Consider the following 24,439-nt stretch of genomic DNA (forward strand, 5'->3'; position numbering starts at 1 on the left):
AACTAACATTTTAAAAAATTGTTGGAAGGGACATAATTGACTGTGAAAGTTGAAATTTTGTTTGTCATAGTACCTAAACAACTTTTTAGTTCTCATTACTGAAACATGAGTTTGTAAATGCATATATTTAATGTAATATCATGTTGCGGTAATGATAATCTAAAAATATAAATAATTCTATAGGAAATATTTTTTATATCCTCTAAAAATAATGGTTATAGTAAGTTCAGTCCTTAATCTTATTTGTGCAAAATACAATTGGCTTCATGTGCTTTTTTAAAAATCTGATGCTGGACACCTTCTAATTCTGGATTTCGTGAGAATCACCCAGTTTTGATACATCTTAACAAAAAGTTTCATAACGTGTATCAATTCAATTGCATTTAAGTCAATGTTTATTTAAAACAGTTTTACGACTTACAGTGAAATGTTACTTGTGTAACGTGTTAATCCTGTTTCCGAACACTGTGACTATCACAATTGTGTAACTTTGACAAATATTGTCCGGTTACAGGCCCCAGTTTAAGCATGTATATTAATTTAAATTGTGTATTGCAGCTGGCTGCAGAAACACTGTGGATTAGTACACTTTGGATTGGCCATTGTTTGGGAAATGGGGGAGGAGAGAGTTAATTAGGATTGTTAATCCTTCTGTTATTACAACGATGTCTCAACCCTCATTTAAACTCGCGCACACACAGACCTTTAGAAATCATTAACAATGCAGCTCTAACGATGTTTTCGCAATCTAGATCCTCTTACCACGGGAACCCGGCACGAGTCTGTGAGAGACTGTGTGTGAAAGTGGGTTGGAGGGTCACAGGTAGGATTACAACCATTTTCAGACAGCCTAAAGGGGATTGTCTTTGATACTGCCACGAATCACCTGGTCTGTGGCGGGAACGGGCTTACAAGATTAATGACCACTTAAATGCTTCAACTCTTTGCGACAAACAGGTGATTCGGACGGTATCAAAGCAAACCATGATAACATCAGCGTAACAACACCGTAACATAACTTGGAGCTCCCTTATATCAACGAACGTCCTTTTATTATCGCTGATCGTCACTTACACGATGAGAAATAGTAAAGCAGCAATTTGGGTGCTACAGCGCAACCTTCCCTAGTCTTGCGGTTACTGCAAGCCGGGTGCTCTTTGCAGACACACACACATACACGAACGTGGTGTTGCTGAAACTCCCACGCTGCGTAATCCACTCATCACAACTGCTGCGTCACCCAACGTCCTCTTGTAGTACACGCTGTCCTGCGCCCTCCTCTACCACGCATGCTTCGAGAAAAAGCCTCAAAGCTGCGTCGTTTAATCAACGTGACGCTTGAATCTAGCTGCACGTGTAGATTTAGGTGCTATTTTGTGAATGGATGGTTATGGTTACGACATCAGTGTTTTGTTATTCCAAATGCTCGAAATAACATAACCGCACTATTTCGTCCCGCTCGTGTTACGATACCTTTCTCATCTGCCAGACATTTGTTGGTCTGGCCAGCAGAGGTTGCAGTCTGTCCCGCATGGCTCATAGCCAGTGTTTTTTCTCTCTGCGTTTCATACTGTAGTGGTATTTTAGCCGGCGTAACTATGTTTGGTATGCACACACACACACATTGCACGCTGTCTGTGAGTTTAACAGCTGCAGGGAGCTCGAAACTAAAAAGTGTTTTTGTACCATTGATCGTTGCAGGACCAAAAGTGTCGTTTTCTGGCTACGTTTTATTTTTTGGGTTGACATCTCTATTCATTTGTAAACGTGGGTTTGTTTACCTGTGTGTCAGACAGTGCTGGCTAAAGTGGAATGGACATTTTTTTCCCTCGTCTTTGTTCGCTCATGTTATGGTACCAAATGCACAGCGAGCACGTGCGCACTCCAGTCCAGTTGTTGCAGCCAGCCGAGTCGCAGATGGCCCTAAGTGATACCACATTCCATAGGCATTGTTTTAGGAAGGCGAGTCCGGGTAGAAAACTGACAGCCACAGTGCTCGCAAGAGAGAGAGAGAGAAACCCTTCCCCCCGTCCGGCTGCAGTCTGAAACGCACGCACAGATGCACATGCACACGCATTGTTCACAGCACGCGCCCCCTTCTTTCTTTCCCCGCATGTGTCCCGCCCTCAAGGCCACTCTTTATGTCTCTGTGTCTCTTTTCTCTCCGTTTCACCCTAGCAGCAGAGAGCACAGTCGTCTCCGATTGGTCGATAGCTTTTCTTTGTGAGCTATCTGTGGTGTGACGTTGCCTCGCGTGTGTTTGTGAGCGTGTGCGTGTGTGTGTGGGTCGCCGGGGTGGGGGGGAGGCTGTGCATTCACATCACGTATTCTGTTAGCTTTTTCAGTCGGAGAGCGAACGAGAGAGAGGGGGAAGGGGGGCCGAGAGAAAAAAAATAAAGAGGGAGGAGGCTATAGTGCAGCACTGATAGCGATCACTCTGCCTTTTAAAAAAAAAAAAGCTCCTGCGCGTATGTGGTCGAGCTATGAATTGGAGGAAGTGACAGAGAGAGAGAGAGAGAGAGAGAGGCAGGGAGGGCGAGAGCGTATGAGAGCTAATGTAAAACAGGATTAAGAACAAGATGGCTTCCTGAATGGACCGAGAACAGAAAGAAAGAGAGAGGAGAAAAGAAAGAGAGAGAGAGAGGGTCGCAGAGAGAATGGTGTGGGTCTTCTGATGGGGACGCATCTTGCCACTGAAGAGCAGCACACGAAGGCAGCGAGGCTCAGTAGGTAAATATTTATTAGCAGTGGAAAAATTGACGGACAGTTACGGCAGATGGGCCAGAGGGGGGCTTAACTTATGGGGAGGGGGGCACCGGGTAAAAGCTAAACGTTGCTGGGTTTATGGAACGGCTAATAGCTGGATTGGGCTCATCGTTGAATGTCTTTTGGAGGACTGTATATGATCATTTGTAATATATTAAGCAGGTTGTAGCTCTTGTTAACTATGCTGTTATGAATTATTATCATTCTGAATGATCAATGTTTTGTTATTCCTCATGTCACTGATGCTTGTCTTGTATTCTTTCTATTCTTTTCTCATTTTCCATGGGTGACCTGGCAGGTGGAATATTTTGAAGACGTAAAAGCTCGGTCCACAACCCCAAACCTGGCTAAAGAGGTGAGATAAATAACCCTCCTGCTGACCTTGGCTACGTGTGTATCCTCTTACAGAATGGGCCGCCCATCTGTATATGGCTTTCAATCCTAATACCTCCGTATGCAAAAGCACAAATCGTCAGCTGCAGTTGATGATTTGTGCTTTCGCATGACTCAACAGGCCCATTGTGTACCCAGATGGAGTGCGACTGTTTCGACTTAGCGACAGCTGCACCACCTGCGTGTTGCAGGTGCGATGTTTGTGGCCGTCTCGTACCGCATGCCTAGCACGGCATCGGCGTCCATTTACGGTACCATCGTGCAGAAGCCAGGCAAAAATGAAACTGAGAGCTGGCGGGCACCGGCTCTGGTTTAAAGGGACCCGGGCTCTGCGCTCATTGGAAGAGAGGGAGGCGTGAACTTCGCCTGGCAAAGAGCAAGGAGAGAAGGAGGTGGCCTCTCTCTCTTTCTCTTTTTCTCTTTGGCTCTATCTCGCTCTGTCTGTCTGTCTGTCTGTCTGTCTCCCTGTCCGCACTCTGGGCGGGTCTGCCAAAGTTTCCAGTCATCTGAGGTAAAGGGAGTAAAAGTTAGTGGGTCACGCATGCGTGGTGACGACATTGGTATTTGTGTGAGCTAGCACGTGGCGGAGTGTTTATGTACATGAAGCATTAGACTCAACAGGCCCTAAGAGCTTTGGTGCGAGTTAGCGGCGACATTTTCAGCAAATACGTGGAATCATCCGTAGGTGTAATCATCTGTACTGCACCGCGGACACTTTATTGCTGAAAAAAATCAAACTGGCAGTCTCAACGGCACCGCAGTGTCCGTGTTTGCGTTCTGATTGCCAAGACACTGCATTCACCACTGTTACTGAGTAAGAATGTGTGGTCCGTGACTGTTCATTTTGTAACTACTTCTTCTGTTGACCGCTTTGATCATATGATTAAGCGGGCTCTGTGTCATCACTCACTAAATCCTTTTTCTGCACACACACAGGCTTACGTAACCTCACACACTTGTTTAGCTCATGTATATTCAACTATGACGTTTGGTTAAAGTATCTTTTTGAAATTTACCAGTCGGACGGCATGTGTCAGTTTGCTGTGAGAAGATGCCTTCCTCACATTTATTTGCTCTTAAAATACTTGGATCGGAAACGTTAAGTTTCGTTTGGCAATTGGCCGCGATGCAAACTTAGCATTGTTATGCGGGTTCACCACGCGGTGACGCTAACTGCTATGTTCTTCCGTCATCCGTATTCTTATGTAATTGCTCAGAAAGCCACAGCTTTGGTGAAACAACAAGAGCTGTGAATAAGAAGGCTCATTGAAAAGAAGAAGAGGTCGTGTTTCTGTGTATAGCTTTTTTTTCCTCCGGCTTGGCGTTATGAAATAGTGGGGATAACCTTAACATCAAAGCGCTCAGAAATTGAGGGCTGACTGTGCATTACTGTACGTGTTTGATCTAGGGAGAAAACGTACATCATCACCTCAATTCAAAGATTCTAATGCGGTCGTTCCTCCCATGTAACTCTCATAAAGGATGGAAAGTCTGTAGTAATGGTTCGTTTCGAAGTGCGCGGAATCCCCTCAGCGTGACGGGAAAGGGTTAACTCTGACCTAGATTTTGCGGCAACAGTGAGTGGCAGATGACATCACCACTGTAATTATAGTTCAGACCCGCCCCTGAGGCTGCTCACGTGACGTGCTATTTGTGTGTATGTATATCTGAATGCACGCTGAGAGGGGAAATGGTTGGTGAGGGTTTAAAGTTAAAAGGCATCTTTTATCAGTCTGGGCACAGGAAACGATAACCACTGCTCGCCGGTTTGTATTTTTCTTGGAAATGTTTGTCACTCTAATTCATAACTTGGTGCAATTCATAACTCTGAATTTATAGAAGGACTGGTTGCATCATACAGGTGCCATAATGACTTAGTATTTTTGTCTTGTTTTAAGTACAAATATTCTTAATTCAAAATGTATTACATACGAAAATAAGTTTAGATTTTAGAAATAATAATATAAAATTTAAGAGAATTTGGGCTTGGGTAAAAATATTTTTCTTGAATTACGTTTTTTTCCTAACCTCATTTTCTGCTTTGTTTAGGCACAAATTTGCGTAAATATTCTTATTTTTTTTCTTACGTCTTATTTTCTTAGGTCATTATGCTCATCATGAAAATGCGTTTTAATAAAAAAATTTGATATTTGTGCTGAAAACAAGAAAAAAACAAAACATTTTTTGCAGTGTAGTTTTACAAAGCATGTTTATAGTAAAATTGCTGCTGACAATATTTGCGAACTGCTGTATTATTGCCCTCAATACATCACTAAAAACAAAACAAGCTGCAGTCCAAGCATATTGTTTGCATAACATCACATGATCTGTTTTTTTCCCTGTCTGTCTACCCAACCAAACCATCCAAAGTCCAATGTGCTACCTGACAATGACTTTTGTAGTACAAACACAGGCGGGGTTAGAATAATCAGAAAGTGTTATTCGTTTAACTTTAATAATTCTTGCAAGTTCTTGACTTTGTAAAATATTTATATTATTGCAATACACTGCAAAAAATGACTTTCTTACTTAGTAATTTTGTCTTTAGTATAAATATCTAAAAATTGTTACATTAAGATGTATTTTCTTGATGAGCAAAATGACCTAGAAAAATAAGTAAGCGAATTTGTGCTTAAAGCAAGCAAAAATAATCTGCCAAGGAATAAGAAATTTTTTCTTGAATTAAGTGTTTTTGAAAAAAGTAAACTTATTTCAAGAAAATGTTTCTTATTCCATTGGCAGATTTTTTGCTTGTTTTAAGCACTAATTTACATTTGTAAAAAATAGACTTTTTTCCTAGATCCTTTTGATTATCAAGAAAATACATTTTAATTTAAGAATTTTTAGATATTTTTACTGAAAACAAGACAAAAATACTAAGTAAGAAAGTCATTTTTTGCAGTGTAAGTAAAGAAAAATATTATAAGAAAAATGCCATGGTCAAATGTAGGCCCCTAAACTAACTTTTACTAGCATATGGCAGTAGAAGATATAAAGTGCTTGGATTACAGTAAGATAGCATTTAGCCAGTGTCATAAATGTAACCATGATGTTCAATTCAGAGACACTATCATTTCAAACCAATGGCTAAATAAAGTTTAATAATCCTGCTTAGTGTACAGCATATTCATCATGTTTTGTTTTAAAAATAGTTAAAGTAAATATAAAGTCGGGTGTGTGTGCATGCATCTGTAAGTAGAAATAGTAGATAGAAACGGTTTGTGTGTATCTGTGTACATATTTACGTAGTCTGCTTTCATGCAGGATTCAGGTTACAAAACGGGTTAAACGTGTTCATATGTTGATCATAAGTGACAGGTTTGCTATCTTAATGTTAGGTGGTTAAAACAACTGATAAAATCTTCACACGTAAGAGAAATGGTTGCAGTTTCTTCTTGTTTTCTGATAAAGCATCTCTGTGCTGAAGCATTATAAATGCACTTGTAGTTGTGTGATAATGCATGTTGTAATGTATGGGACGAAATTGATCATTTTAGCCAAATACATATTTTTCTGATATGTAAATTGTTTTGTAGCAGCATGCATACATGTTTACCCTTCATTATGGCTTTGCCACTCCTGTGAAATGGATGACCGCATTACTGCAGTTAATGAAAAATGAATGGACAGGATGTACTATGGCACATCAGCTGAGGACTAGCTCTTATGTGACTAGCGTGTATCTCTCTTTTCGTCATATCCGCGACCAACTGTGATTTCGTTTCGTTTCATTTTTAACTATTTTCCAAATTTGATCATTTATCTGTTAATCTATTGTAGTTATAAGTGAATGAGAGGTTGCTGCAATGCACTTAGTACTATTTTTAAAAGGCACTGGCCCTTTAAAAGTAGCTACGCCTGACTTGAACATATGGGGAGCTAATCTTAGCCTTACTCCTGGGAGAGACAAGGCTGGCAACCAGCCATCGTACAGGGCTGGATAGAGAGCGTTCTCTCATTTTGGACTTCTTTTGTCACTAAACTTTACCCGAATAGGTTTTTAAGGTTATGCCATGCTTATTTTCCCAGCACAGATCTGTCTATTTTAATGTTTAAATGCTTTGATGGTTTATTTGAAGCCAAATATACTGGGTTATGTATCAGGTTTCCTCTGCATGATGTTGTTCATCTATCTCCTTCCCCACGATTGTCTTTCCAATCCTGTCTGTCCTTCTTCTCTTTCAATCCTTTGTCTTCTCTATTTTCTGCTTTTGCCCTCGAATCGCCGGCTCATCGAATTTCACCTCTGTTTTTTTTCCTTCTCCTCCAAAACTTCTTGCACAAAGCCCACTCTTCAGGCCATGCTATTTCTCCATCTCCAACCTCCTCCTTTCCCACCATCTTATTGAGTGATGAGGGTCGCTCCACCCTTCCCTTCCCCCTCTTTCCTCATGTCTGTTCTGCTTTGCTTCCCCCTCACTTTCTCTCTCCCTCTTTCTCTCTGTCCGTCTCTCCCTTTCTCTTTGTGAGCATTTGCGGGGTAAAACGGGGAGGGGGACGCTCAGCTGAGATGTGCGTGCTGACTTGCATGTGCCATGTGTCAGGCACCAACGAATTATGACGCGCACAGGCATATTTACATCCATCGTACACCTCTACAATAAGGAAATGCCCATTGGGTCAGGAAATGGCCAAAATAAAGTGTGCACCGGAGAACGGTACAGAAATAGGGAATGGGAGGCTGGGAAGTTTTTGGGGGGTGGTGCAAGAACAATAGAAAGATGTGGAAAAAACTACTAATTACGAAGCAGATGGGAAAATTGGTAAGGTTCATCATTGGTATAGTTCAGGGTATTCACGGTCTGCCCTAGACTAAATGTACTCAGTGACCCCTGAGCCCATTTGCATCTGCGCAGACCCTCTGTGTGTGCACGTGTGTTGTTGCACACAGTTGTATGCAATTCTTAGAAAGCATGCCCAAAAGTTTTCTGTGTCACTGGTCCCTTAGTGTTGTGCGTGTGTTGCATTTGTGTATGCGAGAGGAAGAAGTTTCGTAAACAGATATAGAGAGAGGAAGGGTGTGCTGCTGTTGTGTGTGATAGAGAGATAAGGAAAGAGTCTGAAAGGTCTAGTAACAAAAAAAGTTGGCAGTGTTTTCCTGTATTGAGCTCTCTTACCTAAAATAACCTGCTTGCCAAACACAATGGAAGAAAAGGTCGATTAATTTTTCTTTCATTTATTTATTTATTTGGTTGCTTGTTCCGTGGATTTACAAAATAGTTATTATTATGTAGGATATTGAATGAAGAAACAAATGGCTTTATGCTGCAATAATATTGCATATATTACACAACCCGTGGAAATGTGTGCATCTATTCCTAATTATACTCCCGTGGATGTGTGTATTTCTAGTTATTTGTGGGTGGTTTTGTGTAAGTGGGGGTTTGATTATTTATTTATTGGTAGTTAAGTTCTCGGGAGCTGAGATGAACAACAGATGAGTCACAATAGACTGATGATCAAAAAGATAGAGATTGTCATATGCTGTAAGATCATTGTAACCGTTAAAGTGTTACTCATGGTTTTTCTGAGAATCTGAGAGTTTTGAATCAGACGCCTTGTGTGGATGTTACATCAGAAAATTTTCATTATCTGTGCTCTTCACATGAGATGGTTTAATTTTGGTCAAATGAACAAATATTATTAGCTAATACATCCCATTTGTCCTGCATATCCGTGTAAATAAAAATATTATGTAGTCCCTGACCATGGGAACTGTGTCATTAATATACTTTGTTTAAAGCACCTGCTTAGCAACAAATTTCAGTTCCTGTCTACTGCTTTACACACGTGAAAGGTCAATGGCTCGCGTATTCAAAGCATGAATACGTCTGCCGTTTTATGGGCGGTTCAAGGTTCATTCAAATGCATCTGATAGCTAATAACTTAATAGAATAAGCATTTAGCGGTAACCTTTACGTTTTGGGTCTCGGTGAAATGCTAAACCTTTCCATGTAGTGCTGTGATCTTTCTGGGACCTGTGTAGTTTCACAACTCCCATGTCTCTTTTGTGTTTGATGAATTATCAGCTGTCTTGTGACACCGTGGATGTTTGTGGCTCAATTGGTTGCAGGGGTTAAAGCAAAAAAAATCCAGAGCCTGAACTTTTTCTAGGGTGGACACGTTGATAAAAACATTGTTGAAACTAACTAGGGTTGCACCGATAAATGCCGATATACACTTATAACGCGTGGGCGATAACTATTCTTAATCGCACAGCCAATAATATTCACAGCTATTTATTGTACTACGGCTTTTGATCAGTAACGGTACATTCACAGGGGGCGTAAGTGTTAACGCTTAACGGAAGGCTTGTCTGAAGCGTGGCCAACAGCCAATCACTGTGGCTGCAACACAAGCTCCGGTCTTCCATAAACGTAATTGGCTGGGTCTGCCTAGGTTATTTGCATAAGGCGATATGATTGGCTGACGCACGCGTTGGCGCTTGAAAAGTTGAGAAATGTTCAACTTCTGCCGCGAGCAACGGCACTGACCAGGCGCCGACAGATCCACAATTCAGTTCGCCAACACTTGACGTCACCCATTAAAAGTGAATGGGAACCGTCAACGCTTACGACGTAAGTCCTTATCGATCTGAAATCACTGTTAGTTTGAGTCGTTTATAACATGCATTTGAAAAAGCAACACTCGTCAAACATAATCATTATACACATTCTTTATTATCATGAAAATACCTGAAAAGGTTTGAAGAGCAGCAATATAAATATATCCTTAAGCCATTTCCTGGATCTGCATGTCATAGCCATAGATATGTATAAAGGCTAGATGTCTCGCCCTCGCTGCTGGCCAATCGAGTGGAACGTCCGCATTTTGGTGGTCATCTTACCACAGGGCGCTCGCTCACTCGTAGCATTAAGTTTTAATGATGCAGGTACTTTTAAATGACCATAACTTGCTTAATTTTTTTACTGATTTTCAAACGGTTTGGTTTGTTATAAACGTCAAAGATGCACCTATGACACTGCTTACTTATACTAAACATAAATAAAAAATGTATGAATCATGTTAAATCATCCAGAATTATAGCCACGTTAATAACGTTTGTAAAAAACCAAACCGTTTGAAAATTGGTCGAAAATTTAGCAACTTATGGTCATTTAAAAGTACCTGCACCATTAAACTCAATGCTACGAGTGAGCGAGCTGTCTGAGGTAAGATGTAAGAGACTCCGCCGTAAGACATCTAGCCTTTATACATATCTATGGTCATAGCTGCTTGTGTATAGTTCTTCGTCTACATAGCATATTGAGTTTCTGCACTATAGCACCCCCTGGCTTTTGGATGTAGCTGCATTTCACCATAAATCACTGAGAAGCATAGCAAGCATCATCGGCCGATATATCAGTGCACCCCTAAAACTAACTAGTAACGTATCTGCCATTGCCATTAGCACTTCACAGGCTCAAACTACAGATTATGATGGGCTATTTGAAACAGCAATACAAAAAAGGGGTTGCTTACTAAAATACGATGCCAAGACACAATTTTTGTTCAGTTTTTTTACTATATGCCCCAAAGGAAAAACGTTAAAGTTTCTTAAAGAGCACCCATTTTTCAATTTCCTTTGGGGTATGACCTAATACACACTTACACACCAAAGTAAACGATGACGCAAGTTATTGTCTCTAACATAAATCTCTTATCTTGGACTACAACAAACACATGGATTGTAGGCAACAGTTTACTTCCTGGGATTGGTGATTTAGTAAAGACCGACATTATCATAATTCCTCCCCCTATGAACTCAGCCTGTAAGTTAACTCCTGTTAGCATTGCATTGTGAGCGAATCTTTCAAACATGGTAAGGAGCGTCACATTTACGGCTGATGTCAGAGGTATTCAGGCCAATCACAACGTACAGATTAGCTGGCCAATCAGGGACAGAACTTTTCAAATCGGTGCGTTTCAGGAAATTTGGAGCTACAAAAAATGTACGGTATTTGGAAATAATGTTTAAACCACCATAAACCACGCGAACACATTGTATCATACCAAATACACAAAATAACGTTGTTTTTTAGCAATGAAATAGGTGCACTTTAATTCAAATGATGTTGCGACTTAAAACTTCCTAGATGTCTGGAAATGCAGTCAAGTGCATTTGTCTTTTGCATAGTTCTTTTGGCAAAGCATCAAACAGTCAAGGGCTCCATGTTCAACACAATTACGCATAAACTCAAACTGATATCAATTTGTTTTTAAATTCGCACCCAACGCCGCAAGCAGGAGATCCGGCACAGTGCCGGAAAACTTTTAAGCCCTGTGGTTGTTTTCTCATGTTTTAAAACGCACAACTCTTGCATTTACTGTAATGCAGAAGCAAAGGTCCTCTGTGCGGTATGTCCTGTGAATCAAGATTTTCTTGTATAGTTTGTTAAACCATACAAGCCAGGTATAAACTGTATAGTTATTGTTTTTGAAAATCAGCAGCTCCATATTCTCAGCTGTGTTTTAGTTGGTGATAAAATTAACATGAGATTAATAAATGCATTATATGTTATGTTAGCTTAATGGTCTTGCCTGCACAGAGTCTGTGAGTTGCCCGCCAAAGCACATTCTATTAATAGCCACAATTTTAAGATAGTTTTTATGTTAGCTTGACTTCTTTTATGTAACACTTTAAACATTGATAAAAATATCAACAAAGAAGATAAAATAAAATCAACAAGTTAGTAGCCCTTGGTCACTAAAAGGTTGGAGACTCCTATGTTAGCTAATATGGCTAAGAAAAGCTTTCAGTCAAATAAAAATTTAAATTTAAAGTAACTTATTTGTGGATATGTGAATTTGTTTTGGCTGTATATATGATTATGTGCTTAATAGATTGGTGGTGTGATTGACTAAGAACTATAGACATAAGTCATAGACCGTGTATTTATGTCAGTGTAATTTAACCTAGAATCTCATGCAGTGTTCGACTTTCTAGGTATGCAAATCCTTCACTCGACAAATAAAGGCAAAAGACACTCCCATAGAATCCCATAGCGAAAACAACACTGTAATCAGTGTTATATCCGCTCCGGATTTCTGGCACATTTTTAGCACTCCGTGTTTGTTCCATTAAAATCTAGATGCGCCGTAGCTTGCGACAGGAAGGGTGAGGTTACTACAGGGCATGAGAACTGCTGCGTCACGCTGAAAAGGAGCGAGGGAGTACACTTAGGTGAGCGTGTGTATGCATGTAAGGGAAGGCACATCTACACCGTGTGTTGTGACACATCTGCCCAGCCCTCTATCGCCAACTACAAGTGCCGAACGAGTCCGGTGACGTAACCGCAACGTCATAACGGTTCCCTCTCTCCATTCACCCTCTCTCCAGCGCGCTCTCTCTCTCATTCTCTCGCTTCTTTGCCAGTGACAGTGCACTTTACCTCTCCGCCTCGGCTTATGGCTGTGTGTGTTTGTCCGCGGGGTTGCCTTGTCTTCTCGGTGTTGACGGTGGCGATCCAACTGGCAGGACACAGAGAGAGAGCGAGTCAGCAAGAGAAAAAGACACTGATCAGAAAGTAAGATAAGAGATTCACGAACCGAACTACATACCGAGAGGTTACGAGAGATAATACAAATCGTGCATCCTCATAACGCAAGACCGATTCTGCGGAGAAGCTTCATGGCGACTAGAAAACTGCCATGTTTTTCTCTTCCTCTGAACAGAATGAGTACAAAATCAAGCTGGGGTGGTGAGGAGAAATAGAGAAAAGGTAGAAAAATATGCGAGCAAACGAGGGAGAGAGACAGAGATCAAGCTGAGAAGCTAACAGGAGCTAGGAAACAGGCATTCGAAGACATGGGTTGGCATGAAATGGAAGAACGGTGTTTAGGCAAGAAAGAAAGCGCAAGACCGTCTCGGACATGGTGGAAAATAAAAACGTGATTTAGAGCGAGACTGATAGGAAAATTCTTGTCCTTTACACCTTAACACTCACTCAGCACAGTTCTCTCGATATCTTCTTCTCTACCCTGGAGTCCCTCATCCAAACATTCGACACCGCTCTATCCCTGCAAGCACCTCATCTCCCTGCTTCGCTTCCGAATGGGAAAACATTGCCGATAAGTCAAACTAGTTCATCAGCAGCAACATTGTGCATAAATGTCTGCGTGTTATGTGCCAATTGTTGTATTTTTCTGCAGAACTTTGTGCTTCCTATCTCTCTGCGGTTTCCGTCAACCTTGCTGTACCTTGCGGTTGCTTCTCTGACAGGCGCTGTGCTTTCCTTCTCACATCCTGCTTTCCTCGGTTCTGTCGCTGCCTGAATCTTATATACTTGCGGTCCCTATAAGTGCATTTATGTGTTGTATCTGTTGTAGAAGACACAGTTCCTGCCCAGTTCGACAGTATCTCATTTGGTTGGGGATCGCTCCTATGCGTTTTGTCTTTAAACACCCATTAACACCTATCAGCTGCCTGTGATCAAAACAGTACTCAACGTCATGCGATGTTTGCAAGGAAAAGCACACTGCAATAAAGAGTCTTTAAAAATAGCGAACAGTCAGGGAGTGCGCTATATAATGGCAGGAAAAAATATATCGGAGCCGCCTTGTTTGTGTTTTTCGTGTTATTTTTAGACATTAGACAGCAGCTGCCATTTAGCGTTCAAGTGGACGGTCTGCATTGAGCTGCAGCAGCCTCCATCTTATGGAACCACTCTGAATACACAACCCATAACAGACAGCAAAAAATGACACCGAAAACCCTCTGAAATATCAAAGAGCTCTTCGTTTTGTTTTTTGAAAGCATTTCTGCTAGATCTGCGTTTACTTGGTGCTTCATTTCCCGCGGTAGCCAGCCAGTTTGCCACGCTCTATCTCCGTTCTGCAGCGGCTGTATTTCCTGCACGCTCCACCATTCCATCGTACGTGCCCAGTGTAGCTCAGATAATGGCCTCTCTCACTCTGCACACACAGAAAAGAGGAGGGGGAGGAGGAAAAAGAAGGGAGGGAGAAAATGAGAGGGGGAGGGAGTGAGCGAGCGAGCGAGAGAGAGAGAGAGAGAGAGAGAGAGAGAGAGAGAGAGAGAGAGAGAGAGAGAGAGAAAGGTGGGGGCTGTAAGGCAAAGCAGACGGCAAATGCGAAAAGCAGAAAGAAAAAGAATATAGAAAAAGGGAAGGGAGGTGTGGAGAGACATAATGAGAGAGGGAGAAAGAGAGAAGCGACAGTGGTGGTAAGAAGGGAAACAGAACGTGTGTGTATACGTGGGGGAAGTGTGTATGACAGAGCGAGTGCGTACGTGTGTGTGCCGCACTGCCTGGCTGACTGAGAAGAGAGGGAGAAAGAAAGGCTGAAAAGAAGGGAACCCTTTTAGTGGATTTCTACCGGCTTGCTTCTTTTTCGGCACTGTCGTAAAAGCCGTAGTCCATGCACTTTCCTATCCATGTTTCCCACCTTTGTCTCTCCAGCACCGATTTTGGGACAACTAGACCACTGTAAGTAGATGCTGTTCTGTTTGATTCTCTGTCTGCTTTGTATTTTGAAGCTAATACGGGAGGGGGGGCTTTGTGCGTCTTATCGTGTTCAGCTGTCTACTACCAGGGTTTAAACACCATCCACAGTCTCAGTCTTTGTGTTGTCAACCTCTGAGACAGCTGTTATTTGAGTGTAACGTTGGAGACATCGATACGGCATATGTCCTCAGTTCAGCACACGCAGTTTAAAGGGCAGCTCACGCTTCAAAGTATAACCTGTTTAGCAGTCTCTTCTGGTTGGGCGTGTTAATGTTTTGGTAGTAGTTGTAGCTCTGTGGGTCTGAGAAGAGAGAGAGTTTTGGCAGTGATGGAAGCCCTGGCACGCCTCGGATAATTGCCTCAGCACGTGCTTTTTGCTGTCAGACAGGTGCGTTTGCAGGTGACTCATATATGTCTGTCATTGACCTCATATCTGATAGTCATATTGTATGGCATATGTAATAAATTTGATCGTAGCAAGTGCTTCTCACCAAAGCGTTCTTTTAAACTCTGTGGCTATACAACACTAGATTGTGAAAGTGTTGTGTCTATGCATATGTGTGTTTTCTTTTAAATGCTAAAAGAGGAAAGGGAGCCTAATTTCACAATTGCATAGTTCAGCTTTTTAAAACAGAACTGGCTCGTGACTAGTGTTGTAAGTGGGAATCTTGCTTGTGCTCCTTGTCAGACACATGCTTTGGAAATGAACACATACACACACAGTCTGCTCAGATGCTGTCGCATAGCACCGTGGGGTCCAACCAGACACTACTCACAGAAGGTGAATTCAAATTGTCTATACAACTTGCTCATTGTACAGAAGGCCTATCTAAATGGAAGCACAATAAGGGGTTAATACTGAGCTTGTAGCTTAGTTGGATGCTCTTAATTTGAACTTGAAAGGTTGAGACATGTGTAGTCTCACCAGTTTAGACAATGAGATTATAAACAGCACTTATTTGTTTATACATTTAAATATATTCAAATGACACATCAACAGGATTCCACCACGCTGTGAATTATGCAGCCATAAAAATTCTCTCTATTCTTACAAATCTTTCATGGCTGTTTTTATACCCATACTTTGGCAAAAAGCGGTATAAAGTTGTAAAGTAATACTTTCATTAAAAGCACTTTGTTTAAACAAGAAACTGTTGGGCATTTTGAAATCATTATAACAAAACCACAAGATCCTCTTTTCTAAGATATGCTTTATCATGATAGACAAAGTCCTTTGCATTTCTTCTCCTTTGAACCAAACAGGTTTAGCAAATGAACAGAGTATTGTATTTAGATACATTATCATTTAGAGTGCCAAGATAGCATTGATATTTTCTTTCACCTTACATGAGACATGCTTGCACGTTCTACATCATTCATTATAAGTATTAAGTATTAAGGGGAAAAGCACATTACACAGCAGCATAGAATGTCCTTGAAAACTAGGAGAACGAGGAAGAGATCCTCAGTGTGTTGACATAGGCATTACCAGTTCTATTGTAATTGTAAATATGCATTTATATTTGCATGAGACAGTTGAACTGGTCGCAGTCCTGTCTTTATTTTCAGAATATACAGTGGCTTCAAAATATTTGGAACACTTCCTCAATAGTGTGTTTTTTGCTTGTTACAAAACTTAGTACTAGTGTACCTGCAATCAGTGTATCGGAAGTGTTAGTGTCTGCAAAATGCCATAATTTAAATAAACATTCAACACAGCAATAACCAAAGGCCATCTTAAGTTGGCTTATTTGAATATGTTCTGTTGAGAGCAGAGAAGAAAGATAGAGACAGAGCAGGAGAAGAACATAAGACGACTCAGGGATCTCCATGGGATAAAGTATCAGATATTCTTCTCTCAGATCAGGCAGCAACGTTACAGAGAATGCAGAGATGAATCAGTCCAACAGGTCAGAGTACATCATCTGGTTAATGGAGGTCAATAATTGTTATTTTAGCAGTGCAAAATGTAGACTGTGGTGAGGGGGGTTTGCTTTGGAGTGTCAACAATGAATATGGTAAACATAAATTTAGGTGCAAAAAAGTATGTTGGATGGCATACATTCAAAAATAAGTGTAAATAATTGAAACACTGTCACTTAACTGTGTCTTTTGTGTCCTACAGACTGTTTCTGTGGTGGGTTCAGTGGATGGCCCTAAAGGAGGTGGCCAGATGGAAATTGGGTCCCATGACCGCCTGGAAGAAGGCGGGTTAAACCAGGAACTGTCTAATGGGCTAAACAAACTTGGAGCTAATGACGAAAATATTTGTGATGAAGTCTGTGGCGAAGCCAGGGAGCAACACCAGCGCAGGTACAACAAGGGGGCTGGGTGTATTTCCCAGACAACAGGCTGGGGCTCTAAGCTCATTGGAAAGTCAAATTCTGAAGCTCATCAGGGTGCTTGGAGTGGCCCAAATCCTAACACAGCAGTGAATGATGTGGATATGGAGGATGCAAGAACCCTGGTTGCCTTTTCTGCAAGTGTGGGCACACTGCCCCCCTTCAGCAACCATCAACCTTCTCAAACTTCTCAAACAACAGCCCAGCTATATGAAAGGTTTAGCCAGGAGATGTCTAATGGAAGTGAGGAGGCCAGGCAAAAAAGTGCGGATGGTGAATTTTGCCCCCCTGAAGACCTTAACACACTTCAGGCTGCACTGAGCCAAGCCCGTCATGGCCACAAGCCACCTAATTGTGACTGTGAAGGCCCAGACTGCCCGGACTACTTGGAGTGGCTGGAGAAACAGATCAGAAAGGCGGCTAACTGTCAGGATAAAGGGTCCTGTAAGATTTCTGCTGCTCCCCCACAGCCACATCAACAGCATCATCATGGTCAGTCCCAACCACAGCAATGTGGTAGTAACCCCCAGTGTGGGCAGGACACAAATCCACCACCCCCAATTAACCAGCCTTCAGCTCCTAGACCATTTGGGCCACCAGCACCTATTCCATGCTCCCCTACTGTTCTGTCTATAGCCAAGGAGAGAAATGTTAGCTTGCAAACAGCCATTGCAATTGAGGCCCTAACCCAGCTATCTGCCACTGTCCAACAAACTGTTGTTCACCCAGGTGAGTCTTCACCTGCAAATCACCATCAGCATCTACCAAACTCCTACCCTCTGAGTATGCCTCAACTAGTCTCTTCATCCCCAAGCTCTCTTTCATCGTCCTCCGCATCATCTGGTTTGCCACAGTCCATGCCTCCCGGAAATTACCCACATCATGAGCAATCATTATGGGAGCAGAAGAGGCTTCAATCTCAGGGTGAGGCCCCTGCATCTAGCTCATCTCACTATGCTTCTCAATACCCATCCTCCAAGTCACCATTTACTGGCCTGCACCCTTCAAACCCAAACTCTCGACCCCAGCAGTGGCATCAGGCCACTGGTGGAAGCTGTGAGAAAAGCTCCCCTCGTAATTCATGGATGATGGTGAATTCGGAGTCCCAACCTCGTTTTGCAAACCCATCCCATGGCAGCATTGACCCAGTGTCTGAGCTAAAGCAGCTACTTGATGATACTGGTGGAAAGTACACAAACTCAGCCTTCAGGTTCCCATTTCCTCATCCTAGCATGCAGGATGATCGCAAAGGCAGCCTTACAGGGTTGCCTCACATCAAGCAGGAAGTGGATTCCAAGGATAACCAGAGTTCAGGTTTGGCAGCCATGGTTCAGCAAGGCATGGTAAATGGCCATCAGCAATTCCAGGGTCAGCAGTTTTCCCCCACCATTAGGCACTCAACTCAGGCAGCACTACAGCAGCACCTTCATCATAAACGTAACCTGTTCTCTAACTCCCCAGACTTTGGCCCATTAGCCCCCATGGCCTGCCAGAACCTCCGTAAATGGTGGCCACAGACTCTTCCAGAAAGTCTTGTAACCATCAAACAGGAGCACAAAGAACCCAAAAAGAGAAAGAGTGCTCAAAGTTCTCCTCTTCTCAAACAGACAGTCGGTGGGCTGTTTAGTCCACTGGGCCCACCTCTTCCAAAACCCAAACAAATTGTTATCAAGAAACAAAAACAGAAAGCCTCCCAACCAACTTTCCTTCCACAGAGCCAGATTTCAATAACAAAACAGTCCATCATCACCCCAGCATATGCACCATCCCAATCCCAGCTTGTTCCATCTCTACAAGGCATGGAAGCTGGGCTTCCCCCCTCTCAGGTGGTTGAGAGCCACCCAGCTCCAGCCCAATCTCAGGAACCCATTTTAAATAGCAGTAGTGCACCCATTTCATCTTCTGCTCCTGTTTCTGTCCTAGCAACATCCACCGAAAAGGTCATAGCATATGCAGGCACAGTTGAGTCAAATAAAAAAGTCACATCAACTAGTATCACACCTCAAACTTCTACAATGCAGTCGACTCCTTCTCTGACTGGTCTTAGTGACTTAGATCCAAAATTTGAAGAGCTGATTCGCCAGTTTGAGGAGGAGTTTGGAGACACCATATCCTCTGCCTCTCCCACAGAGAGTGCAAATCATGGCCCTACTCAGCCAGAGGTGACCGAGTCACAACCAAACTCAAACTCAGGACAAGCCAGACCCGAGTCACCATCCTCAAAGCAGCCAAATAACTGCCCCCCTCTTCCTACAACTGAGTCTGAGCCCATGGATGAAGGTCAGAAAACGTTAGCTGAGAGAGTAAAGGAAGAAACATCCTTTCCACCTAAGCAACTCTGTACTGTTAAACAAGAAAGTGAGGAATGTGAGGTGGACGTTAAACCTTCTGAGCAGCTACTGTCTATGGCTCAGGAGGCAATTCTGCAGCGACAGCACCCCTTCATCACACCTTTCTCCCCTCCAAATAAACGTGTAAAGATTGAGTCATCTGGTGGTGTGACAGTTCTCTCCACAACGGCATCTTTTTCTGCGGATGGTCAAGAGGATGAATTTAATACTCCTACAAAGGATGGCTTTCCTTCCTCCCCTTCACTTAAAGGTTTTCTTGAGTCACCATTGCGCTACCTGGACACTCCAACTAAGAGCCTGCTGGATACACCTGGGAAAGATAACCAACCAGATTTTCCTACCTGTGACTGTGTGGGTAAGTCTAAGAGTATTCAGAAAAAAGTTCAGCCTAGCAAATCCTCCTTTACAGGGTTGAAAACTAGGCAAACTTCAGATACAGGCATCTTACAATGATTTAATAAAGTGATGTTTTCAAATCACAACATGGCACAGGGACAAATCTCTTCTCATGTATTGATGGAATGAACTCTGGACAAAACGTTAAATGGTTGTGTGTTAGTTTTATTTTAACCCCAGAAGTTCATAAACTATATTTAAGTTTCAACTTAGTAACTGTTAGCTACAATTCTTTTATCTTTCAGCCCCAACTTCAGATTTCTCAGGATAGTGTTAGGCTATAACTAAAAATGTATGTTCTGCATTGGCCTTAACACTGCTCTGCAGTCTGTTCTCTGTGGCTCTTGCAGAGGAACAATAGATTTGAAGAAAGAGGTCCATTGTAACTCTGTGGGCCAGTGCAACGCGCAGCGCCTTCTATGTTCAAGCTTTTGGTACAGTGAGTACAGATAGTTTTTGCAGGGAAGTCAGACACAATTGAGGAAGTCTGCTCATATATCATTTGATACATCGTGGCCAAACATCAAAGAAGGGAGCAGGGAGTACAGGGTAATAAGAGATGAATGGCAACCTTTTAGCCTTTCTATCATAAGTCTTGTTTGATCCTTTCAGAGGTTTTGATGTTAAATAAACTGTGTGAAAACTGCCCTGATGTACTGTGTGATTTGCTGTAACCTAGCATACTTTGGAGGGGGGCAGTCTGGACAGTTTATAAGGAGTAGACAAACATCACATCACATCCCATCTCCTCATTACACTTTATATCGAAGTGTTAAGTGTCATTTAACGTGTTCAGTCAAGGGTAGTAAATTGTGTCTGAACATTTGTTGGAGCTTGACTGTTTGACTAAGAGAAAAGGACAACAGAAGGGATGTTGTCATGGCGAATCCCTATAGCATTGTCAACACCACAGGGAACACCCAGTGCCATTTGATACTTACAAACACACCCTGGATGTAGTACCTTTAGTAGTGGTACTTTCATTATATTTTTTATTCTATCTTTTTTTTTTTCTCCTCTATCTCTCTAAGTAGTTTTCTCTATTACACTATTCTACTCTTGTACTTATTTTTACACTTGTTGTTGCCGATTTCATTCTGCTGAATAGGGACATAGTAAGCAAACGCTGTAATGTTTTTCTTTTTCACAAACTATTTTTTTTATATAACTTAAATGATTCTGGAATGTGACCTTAGATTGCCTTTTTCCCTGACAAGCCTTCTCATCTACACGCGCACACACACATCCCTAGCTATGTATGTATCATTCTTATCATACTGCACATTAACAACTGAGTTAAAACATTGCACTTAAACATTTGGTTTATTAGCCATAGTTGTATATGAATGCATCTAGTTTGTTTTCACTTTCACAAAATATTGACAGCATACTATCCATAAGTGATCAATGTCATGTTTTAACCTGTGTTCTTTCTTTCTCTTTATCACTCTCTGTATTTCTCCTCTAGATCCAATTTCAGACAAGGACCAGAGTCCATACTACAATCATTTGGGATCTGGGCCAACAGTGGCTTCTGTCAGAGAACTGATGGAAAATAGGTGATTCTGGGTTCACATTGTATTCTGTAAAATGTCCTTGTTTGCTGTTTTTATCATGGGTATGTTTGTTAACAAACACACTCTGCAGTAGATTGATGTAGGAACCAACTGGGATCCAGCTCCAAATTGATCTAAAGGGGAAACTCACAAAGTCTAAAGCTAAATGAAACCACATGTAAAGTATTTGTCGTGTTTGTCGGTTTGCCTTTTTGTAGCCGTTTTCTGTAGTTTTTCTCAGGATGTTACCAAAAGCTCAGCAAGAATATTCTAAAAAATGAATAACAATCTATCTTAGTTTTCTAATGTTTTAAACCCAATGTATTAAACCCGTAAAACCAAAAATGAATTCTGCTGACCTCACGTAGTTTGCTTTAAGAGTTCCCCAGTGACCCTAGATGTCATTGTTCGGTATGAGTGCTCTGGCAGTTGGATCATGGCTACAGTTTCTTGGGCCAGCTGAGGAGAACATTTCTTATCCTCTTTCTGCCGTTTCCCTCCCTTCACCCCATCCACCTACCTTTTTTTTATGATCTCGTCCCCAGGGAATTCCTGACCCAGAATCAAACAGGAATAAGAGGAAAAATCAGCATCAACAGATCCACACTAGGGAGAAAGAAAGGATGTGAATAGAAAGGAAAGAAATTAGTGATAATTAAAAACACAAGAGGTGAAGTAAAGGGTTTACAGAGTAGATGAAAGGATTTATTTTAAAACATGTTTTGGGCAATTGAAAACATTTCCCTGTCAAAAAGGGGCTTTAAATTTTGTGATCCTGTATAGCTCAATGGTAGAGCATTGCGTTTACAGTACAAAAGATCAAGAGTTCGAACCCAGGGAACACAGATACTTATAAAATTGTATAGTTTGTAAGTCACCGTAAGTCGCTTTGGATAAAAGCAACTGCCAAATGCATAAACATAAATATATTATTATTGCCTTTATTTAAGACAGGTATAGAATGGACAGGAAGTAATGGGGAGATAAAGAGGTATCAGAAATACCCTTGGGTTGGCCATACATAAACCTTGCAACATGTTACAGCACGTGCACCACTGAGCTATATCTCTTACTGGTGCATTTATCTTTCTCCTCTCTGCATTTCGAAAACTTCTACTTAAAAAACTTTCATGTTCACTCATTGGCGTAGAAGAATATGAAAAGATCCCCAGGGTGCCACCCCCTTTTCTCCAGTAAGCACACAGAAGCTTAGACTTTACTGACCCATCAGGACACCTTTGCTGACCTCTTGTATACTTGTCCACTCTTGTTGCTTTATTTGGGGGCTGATTGAGGGCATAGTGACTGTATTTCTATAGCCAGTCATCTCCTCTTTAGGAAAAGCGGGGGCTGTCGGGCAGGAAAAAACCCTCCCCTTTGTCTGTCTGTCAGTGAGTGACTATAGCCTTCTTAAGCCTCTGATTGACCCTTTTGTGGCCTTTGACCCCATTGCCCACCCCTTTAGATCTTTGAAGCTTCTTCCCCAGATTGTACAGTTATAGCAACACACGCCGTTTGTCATTTCTGTTCACTAAGTTTCATTTAAGCAGACATGTGATGGTTCACTAAAAAACATGGACCATCATTCCCACACTCTCAATTCTGTAGAGTAAATATTGGACAGAGCACATGTTGGGTTATAAACCCAGAACAAGTTTATTTATTAACCCAACATGTGTTCTTTACAATATTTACACATAGTGGAAATGTGTATAAACATCCTTTATTTTCTTTTTGTTTTGCATTTCTGCACACATAAAGATACATTAGCACAGAAATACTTAAAAACAACAGTCCATATTTTTTGGCAGATTACTGTGGTCTATAATTTTAAGATGGTGGTCTTTCTATCCCATTATTATTACAGGTATGGAGAGAAGGGCGAAGCTATTCGCATTGAAAAGGTGATTTACACAGGGCGAGAAGGAAAGAGCTCTCAGGGATGTCCAATTGCTAAATGGGTAAGTGTATTTTGTAAAGCCACAGGACCGAGTCCAGGAACCAAACCTCCAATGTTTCTTGGTAGAAACCAGACCTAGCCATGAACAAATACATACATATTGTAAACCTGAATACTATGACCCTGATCTTTCAATATGGAAAGCAGATTAATTTTGTATTAATTCAGTGCAGTCAAATCAATACTATTCCCATCTTTTTCCAACTGTCTTTCCCACTTTAGGTGATTCGACGCAGCAGTGAGAAGGAAAAATTGTTATGTGTCGTAAAGCAACGCCCTGGGCACCACTGTGCTAATACCGTCATCATTGTTGTGATCTTGGCCTGGGAGGGAGTGCCACGTGCGCTGGGAGATAAACTTTACAGAGAAGTTACAGAAACAATCATCAAATATGGCAACCCCACCAGCCGCCGCTGTGGACTCAATGACGAGTGAGTTTCCATCACCACTGACATGTTTTCATTTGCTATTGTGTTAACTGTTGTTTTTGGGATTTGCCTCTTTAAGAAATATAGTAAAGTCTCACTGTGACACTGCTTCAATAATGATGTTTCTTGTTAACTATATTGTTTAATGACTGTAAATTTGGGCTTATTGCTTGTGTCCTTTGCCATTCTATTGTCCAACACTGATGTTTAGACATTGGCATCAGTGATTAATGCCGGGTTTCAGGCAACCTGTAACCCGTAAATTACGACTTCCCGTAAGCTAACAAATCTGAACTGGGATTACATCGATCTAGTACGAGTTCACGGGTGGGAAGTCACGTGTTTGACTGCCGTTCTGGTGCACTTTTACGGGCAGAAGGTTGGAAAAACACTGGTTACAGGCTGGCTGTATGTGAACTCCCAATTCTGAGTCGTGAGTCGTGGTTTTGAAGTCGTGATTCACGGGCTTAAAAACCTGCCTGGAACACAGCATAAAATCACATATTGACTATTTGTTACTCCGAACATTTTAGTTGATTTTAGTCATACGTTAAAACAAGTCTACTTTTAAGTATAATAATTTTAATCATAGTACAATAATTAAATGAACCAAGTTATTTCGGGGCAATTTAAGGATTTAAATTAAACCAAGAAAATACTTATTTATATAAGGACAATTAAGTACATTTTACAAACAAACCTTACAAGCATCAACAATACAGGTGTGCATCTTGAGACATAACCATGGCAATTATATACGTTTAGATAAGTCAGTGCAAAGACAG

At 41.6% G+C, this 24,439-nt stretch overlaps 1 protein-coding gene across 6 annotated transcripts in view; it reads left to right on the forward strand.

Annotated features, from left to right (window-relative positions):
- Positions 1-24,439, forward strand: part of tet3 (tet methylcytosine dioxygenase 3) — a 43,542-nt gene that overhangs the window by 11,360 nt on the left and 7,743 nt on the right. The window contains exons 1-6 of one of the 6 annotated variants that reach the window (XM_065250874.2): positions 2,403-2,730; positions 3,065-3,121; positions 16,747-19,669; positions 21,179-21,269; positions 23,134-23,227; positions 23,449-23,657. In XM_065250874.2, the coding sequence (XP_065106946.1) occupies positions 16,795-19,669; positions 21,179-21,269; positions 23,134-23,227; positions 23,449-23,657 (3,269 nt within the window). In that variant the 5' untranslated portion in view covers positions 2,403-2,730; positions 3,065-3,121; positions 16,747-16,794. Of the gene's footprint in view, positions 1-2,402; positions 2,731-3,064; positions 3,122-14,206; positions 14,604-15,199; positions 15,403-16,746; positions 19,670-21,178; positions 21,270-23,133; positions 23,228-23,448; positions 23,658-24,439 lie in introns of those variants that run through there. The other 5 variants (XM_065250875.2, XM_065250871.2, XM_065250873.2 and 2 more) reach the window with 5 other exon arrangements.

The sequence above is a fragment of the Paramisgurnus dabryanus genome, chromosome 5 (assembly GCF_030506205.2).
Source record: "Paramisgurnus dabryanus chromosome 5, PD_genome_1.1, whole genome shotgun sequence".
Taxonomy (NCBI): domain Eukaryota; kingdom Metazoa; phylum Chordata; class Actinopteri; order Cypriniformes; family Cobitidae; genus Paramisgurnus; species Paramisgurnus dabryanus.